The 10235-nt window shown below is 40.1% G+C and overlaps 1 protein-coding gene across 3 annotated transcripts; it reads left to right on the forward strand.

Annotated features, from left to right (window-relative positions):
• LOC109849228 (metal tolerance protein 1-like) lies at window positions 398-9333 on the forward strand. 3 transcript variants are annotated; one of them, XM_020419043.1, is made up of 4 exons: window positions 398-513; window positions 623-731; window positions 7640-7839; window positions 8144-9333. In XM_020419043.1, the coding sequence occupies exons 3-4, from the start codon at window positions 7640-7642 to the stop codon at window positions 9168-9170; spliced, it is 1227 nt and encodes a 408-aa protein (XP_020274632.1). In that variant the 5' UTR covers window positions 398-513; window positions 623-731; the 3' UTR covers window positions 9171-9333. The 3 variants fall into 3 exon arrangements, with proteins under 3 accessions (XP_020274632.1, XP_020274634.1, XP_020274633.1); XM_020419045.1 differs by having other exon boundaries at window positions 7640-7736; window positions 8233-9333; XM_020419044.1 differs by having other exon boundaries at window positions 7640-7726; window positions 8031-9333.

Here is a 10235-nt window from a genome sequence, read left to right on the forward strand (position 1 = left end):
GAGAAAGAGAAATTGTAAAATTAGAATTTTAGGAGCTGAAATATCTAATCATGAACTGACATGTCTAATCATAAGCTGGAATCATGATGGAGGGCCCTACACACAGTTTTTTCAAAAAAAGGGGGCTGGAGCACATTTAAAAAATATGAGAGACTGTGGCACTTTGAAACTTGAATTTTTGAGACTTGAAGTAATTTTTCCTTTTTTATACATTTTTTGTCCTTTTTAGACATTTTGTTTGAACCATTTAATTCGCAAACCCAAATTCATCGTCACCTCTATTAGTGCCAAGCGGACAGCGTGCGCTCAGAGTTGGGCCCAGTATGGAACATTTTTATTTTGTCCATATATGTAAGGGTATTTCTCCAAACCAATTACATAGTTTCCAATTATTGATGCAACTTGTTTCATCCCCTCTATTGTTTTTGTGGCCATTATAAAACAAATATCCTTCTCTCTCTCTGTCTCTCTCTCAAACTCAGAGAAAACCCTTCTCTCCTTTTCTTTTTTGAGGTAAGTTTCCAATTTATTTTTATTTCAATCCAGCTATTTATATTAAATTTCTATTATTTGGTGAATTTTTATTCATGGGTTTTATTTTTTCCGACCTATTTATTTATAGTGCGGCTTTTGAGAGCTCTCCCTTCTATTGGGGTCGCAATTCCTTTATTTGAGGAAATATAGAATTCTTCATTGCGAATTCATCGTTGGGTCTCTTTTCATTTGGATGAGTAAGTGATTTGTTTGCCTTTAACCAAATTTGATGTTTTTATCAATTATTTTGGGTGCAGTTTTGTTTGAATGTAATGTAGCTGAGGGCCCTTAATTTCTCAATTCATCTTTGTGTTTAAGGATGAAGATTGTGTGGATTTATGCTCCAAAGAATTGATTTTTGCATTGGCATATAGAGTTTGTGAAGAGGCCATCTTCTATTAGCAAATGATTCTTATGATTGGTGAATAAACATGATCATGCATTTTCTTCCTCATTTGATCGATTACCTTATCTATTATCTTTTGGATATAATGGTATATTTTCCTATACGCCTCGCTGATGTACCCATTCCACCTTCAAATTTAGGGTTAGGCACGGTTCTAGTATAAATGTCTGCAATAATTTAAAAATCACAGCTATAAGAAAAGCATAAATTTTAAAATTGACGGACAAGTTAAATAACACAATGTTTCAATATATTTTGGGTTATAGTTCTTTTGTTTTTTTATTATAATTTTTTAAGTTGAATTTTAGCTCAATAATTTAGCCAGTTTTAGGAATTATTTCTACTGTTAGACTTTGATTTAAAAAGAATTACACCATCTCAGTTTATAGCTCTATGTTTATTATGAAAATTTGTCATCCATTATTGTGGTTACCATCCATTATATAATGTGTTGTTATGGTTCTTTAGCTTTAAGGGGATTGGTTCATGTCACTGATTATTGAAATAATTAAACTATGTACTGTTTGAATCTTCTGATTCATGTAACTATTTGACAAAATTACTTTGAAGCTTCTGGTGGTTGTTTATTAGTTTATTTTTCGTATGAGGTAGTAAGTAAAATTAGAACCTATGCTGCTGTTGTACTAGTTAATATCCTTCGGTAACATATATTGTGTACTGTAGAAGTTCATGCCTATTAATGTTTATAGTCAAAACTACTACTAGTATGATCATGGAGTGAATGAACTCACATACCTACAATATCGGGAGTCGGAAATTTTTTTGATGAGAATAAAGATGGACTAAGATTTTTCCAAAAGATGCTCATCGTCTAATGCTCTGATTATCGGATGTGTCTACAACAATCACAATAGGAAGATCTCAACAATTCTTTTGCATTTTTGATCTGATAGTCTGAAACATAGAACTTATTGCCAAGAAAAAAAAAGATTACAACTTTTCTGTTCTTGAACTGAAGTGCATCAAAAGCTTGTGCAGATTATAGGGATTTAGTGCAGCATCTCTTTGTTTGGTTCGAAAGTTGCTTTTTTTATTGTCATTGACCTGTTACAATCGTTTATTGATTACAAATTCAAAAAAGAAAAGTTAATCTTTTTATAAGATCTTCTTACACAATGAAAATTAAAGATTACAACTTTATCAAACAATATACAGATTCTATTTATTAGTCTCTGTTTGCGTTAGATCTTCGCCTGTGTAGGGGACGCGTTAGTCCGTGGACCGTTTACGGATCGGATCCGGTTGACAAAGTAATTATTAAAAGCTCTTACTTCACAAAGGAAGTAATCGCAGAAGTGATAATCTCGACCAAGCAAGATTACGACTCTTCTCGAGATCAAAACCATGTTTGATCCAAAGAAAAGGGGAGGACGGACCTCAGATCCTTCGAACTCTCCCTCTTTATGCTGAAAAACTTCGCCAAGATCTGCTAGCCTCTCTGAAATTCGTCAGAATCTCGTCCTAGCTCCTCTAAAATTCGTGGCTCCCTTTAGATCTGCCTTTATGAGGGTTCTAGGAGTGTATTTATAGGTTTTAAATGTAGTGTTTGTGGATAAGAATATCGTGTTTGTGGATAGGGTCGAAGAACAACCGTTATTATCCGTTTAGGCGGGTTTTCGATTATGTAACAGCTTCTACACGTTTAAGGATAACCCCACATGTTTATGGATGATCCCAAGAAGTTCTAGAAGCCAATCTTATGAGAAAATACGTCGGGAGCTGACCTGGTCGCGAGTCACTTCGACTGTCTCGCACATGACTGAGACAGCTTGGACTGTCTCTGGTATTTTGGTCTTAACTCTTTCGTCCGATCTCGGAATGAGATGATTCAAAATGCGTTAAAAAGCTGATAAAGATACCTATAACTTTTGTCTTTTAAGATTCTTCAGATTCGAATCGTATCATGGTCAAAATGTGCGAGACATAATTAGTGTCTCGCAGGTGCGAAACAGGCTGGACTATCTTGGGTATTTTTGCTCTAACTTCCTCGTCCGACCTCGGAATGAGGTGATTCAAAGTACGTCGGAAAGCCAGAGGCGAGATCTACAACCTCCCATAGGTGAATCATATATGGAGTGGACAATACACGAGTGGCGCTTCGTTTTTCGTAAGTGAAACGTAATTCCCTATCGGATCGTTTCTTCATCATTCTGTCGTCCTGTTGGTTCTTACGCTTCGTCGACTCGTTTCATTCACTTGTCGACGTCAGATAATCCTCCTAGACTCAGATAATGATATTTATCATCTTTTCTTCATTTCGAGCTACGTGCGGGAACCCATAGGTAATTTTTGATGCCTATAGTTTTCCCCCCAAAGTGTTTCAGTCTCGTTTTTTTTATAGAAGAGTCTGAAATATTTTGGATGTGATAGGTCTCACCTTCAATCGGTGTAAAAGGACTTGTAATTAGTTTCAGTTCTTGACTTCTTTAATTCTCAGTCTATTCAGTATTTTGTCGAATAGTTAAGATTCTGTGGGTGCTGTCTTTATCGTCTGACCGTTGTTGAAGCCTCGAACTGAAACTGGTGTATTGGTTTCTGATCTTAGCTCGTGTCGTTGAGTCGATGTTGAACTGACTATCTTCGTCGGGGATTCATATCTGAATTACGATTAAACTCCCTGGGATTATCCTTTGACCTAAAATTAATCTGAGTTTTGTTTCGGCTAAAAATTGTCGACACATTAACCTTCATCGCAATGTGTTGACTAGCGTTGACTTTTCCTTGCAATGTTTTGACTAGCGTTGACCTTCATTACCACGCGTTAATTGGCGTTGGCAGACGTCGAATGGTGTCGACTCGCGTCGAACTTCTTCGTCATGCGTTGATCGGCGTAAACACAGTTTATACTCATACGTTAACTGGAATCTACACAGTTTAAGCTCTTAAGACGTTTGAGCGAGGAGAACCAGTTTATACTCGTATACTCCTAGGAGTTTCAGGAATTAGTTTAACCTCATATACCGTCGGAGATCGTCAGGTTCTCCTTAAGAATATTTTGTATAATATTCTCCAGAAACTTCTCATTTAGGGTAGGAAACAGTTTAGACTTTTATACCCATTAGAGTATCACAGAGAAGCAATTTAACCTCTTATACTCATCGAAGAATGGGAGCAGTTTAATCTCATATACATATCGGAGGATGAGAGCAGTTTAACTTCATATACCTATCGGAGGACGGGAGTAGTTCAACATCATATACTTGTCGGAGGAAGCCGTTCTCATTTGGCATCTTTCGACGTTATGATGCAGACGTCAACCAAGACTTGAATGTTGTTTGCAGCATAATACAAGTCTTGGTGGAGTGATGGACCCTCCTGTGATATGCACAGCTTACATGGACAGTAAGAGTTAGTTTCTTGGACATCCTTCTTTTGAGATTTGTTCACACCCCTAGCCTGATGGTGCATCTCATTGGAGCAATCCATCACTTATTGGTGTGATACCCTAAGTATAACGTTGTCTTTTGACGAACACGTTTTCTTTTGGGGATGAAGAACCTTGTTGATATTTTCGAGACGATTCGTTGTCGCATTTGAATGATCCAAGGTCACATCAGGAGTCGCACAATTAGAACCATCCCCTTGCGAGCGTGAGGTCTTAACAGACTCCTAGGTTCCAATACGAACCCCCAGGCGATAAATGCCAGGAGTCCTCTTGTGCACGGCTCACGAACACGTGCAATAAGGTGCCCCGGTTTGTTTGGAGACGGCGGGACACCTTTGAGCGGTCTTTGGCTTAACAGGAGTGTTTGTACGACCCCAACCTGAGGAACTACTCGAGTTTTATTCACCGGAGTTTTGCCTCGATCTTCATGTAGAGGACTCAGGCGATCTTTCATCGGAATCTTAAATTTGGATAGATCCACGCTGCCGTAGGGCTTCGTCGGAGGTGCGGGATTGATTAGAACAGGAATAAGACTCGACAGAAGCGAAGAAACGGCTGCGGCAGGTGAATTAGGTGCGAGACACATTGAGGTGGCTCGAGCTTGGCGCGAGTCACCCTGGAGTGACCTACGCTTGGCCGAGTCACTCTGAAGTGACTCGGAAATTCCGATCTTTTCGGTCGTTGTTTTAGACTTTGGCCTCCAGACTTAGCATAGTTTTGGTGGTTTTTTTGTCACCTCTTTCTTATTCATGCCTTGTGTCTTTCGCACAAAGGCACGCCCGCGTCCGGTACGTGCAAGTCGCTTTTGGATGCGCTCCTTTAAGGTTGAACGATTTCTTTTGACAATGATCAATTCTTCCATCGACGGCTTGGAGGATTTGTCAGCAACTTACTGTTGAGGCGGCTGGATTGAATGACGCTTCCTAGACTCCAAGTCTGTGTAGTAGCGAACTTCATCGACTTGTTCTAAAGCCTTGGCAATTTGATGAGCTTGGCATTGGCGTCGCCTCTGACGAGCCCTCTTCGTCAGAGTTGACGTACCTTGATTGGATAACTCCTTGAATGGAGAGGGGTTGTGACGAGCAGAGTCATTTGTAGCCTTTATCGACGAATACGCTTCCTTCAAAGACGTGATCTTTTTGCACTTGCAGGGATAGGAGGATTTTGATGAAGACGAGGCGAAATATTCCTCGAATTTAGCTTTGTCGAACTCGTACTCGACCTCTAAATCAATCGGGATCTTGATATTCGGTTGCGGCACGATAGACTCGGTAACGAGACTGTTGGCTCCCACAGTGGTCACCAGCGTGTTTGGTACGAAAGTTGTCTTTTTTATTTTCATTGAACCTGTTATAATCGTTTATCGATTACAAATCCAAAAAAAAAATTAATCTTTTTATAAGATCTTTTTACATAATGAAAATTAAAGATTATAACTTTATCAAACAATACACAGATCCTATTATTAGTCTCTGTTTGCATGGGATCTTCACCTGTGTTGGGGACGCGTTAGTCCGTGGACTGCCTACGGATCGGATCCGGTTGACAAAGTAATTATTAAAAGCTCTTACTTCACAAAGGAAGTAATCGCAGAAGTGATAATCTCGACTAAGCGAGAGTGATAATCTCGACCAAGTGAGATTAAGACTCTTCTCGAGATCAAAGCCAAGTTTGATCCGGAGGAAGGGGGACGGGCCTTAGATCATTCGAACTCTCCCACTTTATGCTGAAGAACTTCGCCAAGATCTGCTAGCCTCTCTGAAATTCGTCAGAACCTCGTCCTAGCTCCTCTAAAATTCATGGCTCTCTTCAGATCTGCCTTTATGAGGGTGCTAGGGTGTGTATTTATAGGCTTTAAATGTCGTGTTTGTGGATAGGAATACCGTGTTTGTGGATAGGGTCGAAGAACAACCGTTATTATCCGTTTAGGTGGGTTTTCGGTTATGTAACAACTTCCACACATTTAAGGATAGCCTCACATGTTTATGGATGACCCCAAGGAGTTCTAGAAGCCAATCTTATCAGAAAACACGTCGGGAGATGACCTGGTCGCGAGTCACTTCGTCTGTCTCGTACATGTCCGAGACAGCTTGGACTGTCTCGGGTATTTTGGTCTTAACTTTTCGTCCGACCTCAGAATGAGATAATTCAAGATGCGTTAGAAAGCTGACAAAGATACCTACAACTTTTGTCTTTTGAGATTCTTCGGATTCGAATCGTATTATGGTCAAAATGTGCGAGACACAATTGGTGTCTCGCAGGTGCGAAATAGTCTAGACTATCTTGGGTATTTTAGCTCTAACTTTCTCGTCCGACCTCAGAAAGAGGCGATTCAAAGTGCGTCGGAAAGCCGGAGACGAGATCTACAACCTCCCATAAGTAAATCATATGTGGAGTGGACAATACATGAGTGGCGCTTTGTCTTTCGTGAGTGAAACATAATTCCCGATCGGATCGTTTCTTCGTCATTCTGTCGTCCCGTTGGTTCGTACGCTTCGTCGGCTCGCTTCATTTGCTTGTCGACGTCAGATAATTCTCCTTGACTCAGATAATGATATTTATCGTCTTTTCTCTGTCTTGAGCTGCGTGCGGCAACCCATAGGTAATTTTTGTCAACTACACTCTTCTATCTATATCTTTAATCTGGCTAACTCCAGTCACTTTCAATTCAATTTCATAAATGTTACTTTAAGTTGCATTTTGCATATCAAGTTTCCAACAGTTCTGGATATTTATTATCAATCTTCATTTATTTATGTCGGTCTTAATGCAACCAATGATATTTCCTTGTGTATACTTTTGTTCTTTTCTTCTAAATGCAACAATGGATCTTTTTTGTCATTGATATATTTGTATATCAAAGTAGGGGCTGAGCTGGGAATTCTGGTTATCCACAGTATTAAGTCCACTGTTAATCATAAAATGTGAATTTTCTTCTTCTGAAGAAGTAAAATCAACATGGTATTAATATATCAACTGTAAAACCTATGTAAAAAAAATGTTGAATCATGTTCTCGTCAAATTTTCTGGTTGAAAAACTATGAAAACACGACAATTTCGTAGCTAGAAGGAAGACATGGCTGCTATAAGTCAACTTCAATCATGATAGTTAATTTCAACTATTAAACAAGTTCAACTAGGCAAGTGCTGAGCGAAATTAAAAGATCAGATGGCTTTAAAGGCTAAATTCAAAATCAAGAAAGGTTTATGTTGTAATTACAATAGTGATCCCGTGTCCAAATGCAACTATGTATCGAGATACTTGTATTGATCAATATTTTCCTTGATTACAGATGGAGGCCCAGACCTCTCAGCCAACGCAAATCATTGAGGTCAACATGGATGTCACCCCGACCACATCTAGCTTGGCCACCAAAAAGATTTGCAAAGGTGCTTCTTGCGATTTCTCAGATTCTAAGATGAGCTCAAAAGATGCCAAGGAGAAATCAACATCCATGAGAAAGCTTCTAATGGCAGTTGCTCTCTGTGTCATCTTTATGGCTGTTGAAGTGGGAAACTGAGGAACTCCGTCATCTTCCTCTGAACTTCCTCGCTTAAGTTGTTCGGGTTTGACTCTACCGAATTGGATCGGCTCCTGCCCTTTCCTTTTGGACGGGACTTTGTAGAAAGCCTTTTGTGCGTCTTCCACTTCTTCATCGGAAGCCTAGCTTGGCCACCAAAAAGATTTGCAAAGGTGCTTCTTGCGATTTCTCAGATTCTAAGATGAGCTCAAAAGATGCCAAGGAGAAATCAACATCCATGAGAAAGCTTCTAATGGCAGTTGCTCTCTGTGTCATCTTTATGGCTGTTGAAGTGGTTGGTGGAATCAAAGCCAACAGCCTCGCAATCCTAACTGACGCTGCTCATCTCCTTTCTGATGTTGCAGCCTTCGCAATCTCTCTCTTCTCTCTCTGGGCGTCGGGATGGGAGGCAACACCGAGACAATCTTATGGATTCTTTCGAGTAGAGATTCTTGGAGCTTTGGTTTCTATTCAGCTTATTTGGGTCTTAGCTGGGATTTTAGTCTACCAAGCTATTCTGAGAATTATTCATGACAGTGGTGAGGTTCAGGGCTCTCTGATGTTCGCAGTCTCTGCCTTTGGCTTGTTCGTAAACATCATCATGGCTGTCATGCTCGGTCATGAACATGGCCATGCTCATGGTCACAGTCATGGTCATGGTCATGATCATGATCATGGTCATGGACATGGCCATGGTCACCATCATGATGACCATGATCCTGATCATACAGTTACCATCACTACTCATGATAACCATCATCACCATCATCCCGAGGGAGAGAAACACGAGCACGAGCACGAGGAGGTGCAAAGTCCTCTTCTCTTGAGTCCTGCATCAAATGAATCAAGTCAGATGAAACACCAGAAAAACATCAATGTGCACAGTGCATACCTCCATGTTCTCGGAGACTCAATCCAGAGCATAGGAGTCATGATCGGAGGAGCAATAATTTGGTACAAGCCAGAATGGAAGATCATAGACCTCATCTGCACTCTATTCTTTTCTGTGATTGTGCTTGTGACCACCATCAACATGTTGAGGAGCATACTCGAGGTTTTGATGGAGAGCACACCGAGAGAGATTGATGCAACTAGCCTCGAGATGGGGTTATGTACAATTGAGGGAGTGGTGGCTATTCATGAGTTGCATATTTGGGCCATTACAGTCGGTAAAGTTTTATTAGCGTGTCACGTAACGATATTGCCCGAGGCTGATGCAGATATAGTGTTGGATAGAGTGATAGGGTTTATTAAGAGGGCGTATAATATCAGTCATGTTACCATCCAAATTGAAAGGCAGTAGATTGTAGAATGTAAATGTTGTTGTTTTCAGATTCTGTTCTTCAGTTCTAAGCTTTGATGGATCCCTTTTATCTTTTTTTTTTTTTTTGGGTGTTAGTCATGAAAGAGAGGGAGAAAAGTGATGTAGAAATTTAAATATAGTGTTAAATTGGTATTGAAGAGAACTGGCTATTTGATGATCAGATTTACAGGGCATATATACACAAATAGTAGCCCGCATTATACACAAACAGTAGCCCACACTAGGAGGCGGCTGAGGCGGCTACACATTAGGAGGCGGCTGAGGCGACTATACACATATAGTGTGGCTAGTGGCTCATGATATTATCTAACACCCCCTTCAAACTCACGGTGGATCGAACACCGAGAGTTTGTACAAGAAATAGCGAAACACAGAAATGGTTTGAGCCTTGGTAAATAAATTTGTCACTTGTTTCTTAGAGGGAACATATGAGAGTGTAATGTTTCTAGCAACATGCTCCTGTCGAACCACAAGACAATCCACCTCAATATGTTTGGTACGTTCATGAAATACCGGATTTGTAGAAATTGAGATTGCATTCTGATTATCACAGTATAAAGTAATAGGGGAAGTAATAAAGACATCAAGATCTCGCAGAAGAGTGCAGAGCCATTTCAGCTCAATTGTGGTGTCTGCCAACACCTTGTACTCGAACTCCGTACTAGAACGAGAAACAACGGCTTGACACTTACTACGCCAAGAGATGAGAGATGAACTCAGAAAAATACAAAAAACAGTAGAGGAACGTCAAGTGTCTGCATCATCAACCCATCCAGCATTAGAATATGAATGAAGAGACAAAGAAGAGTATGGGGAAAAATAATGATCGAGTTATAGTGCCAGGAGATATTGAAGAACCCGAATGAGAGCTGCGTAGTGAATGGAAGTTGGACTACTGACAAATTGGCTCAAGATGTGTACTACATAGGCGATATCCGGACGTGTTGCTGAAAGATAAACCAATGCTCCGACAAATTCCCGATATCGAGTAGGCTGAGATAAGGGATCAACATCATCATGTTGAAGCTTCAAGTTCATTTCCAT

Source organism: Asparagus officinalis, chromosome 7 (assembly GCF_001876935.1).
Source record: "Asparagus officinalis chromosome 7, Aspof.V1, whole genome shotgun sequence".
NCBI lineage: Eukaryota > Viridiplantae > Streptophyta > Magnoliopsida > Asparagales > Asparagaceae > Asparagus > Asparagus officinalis.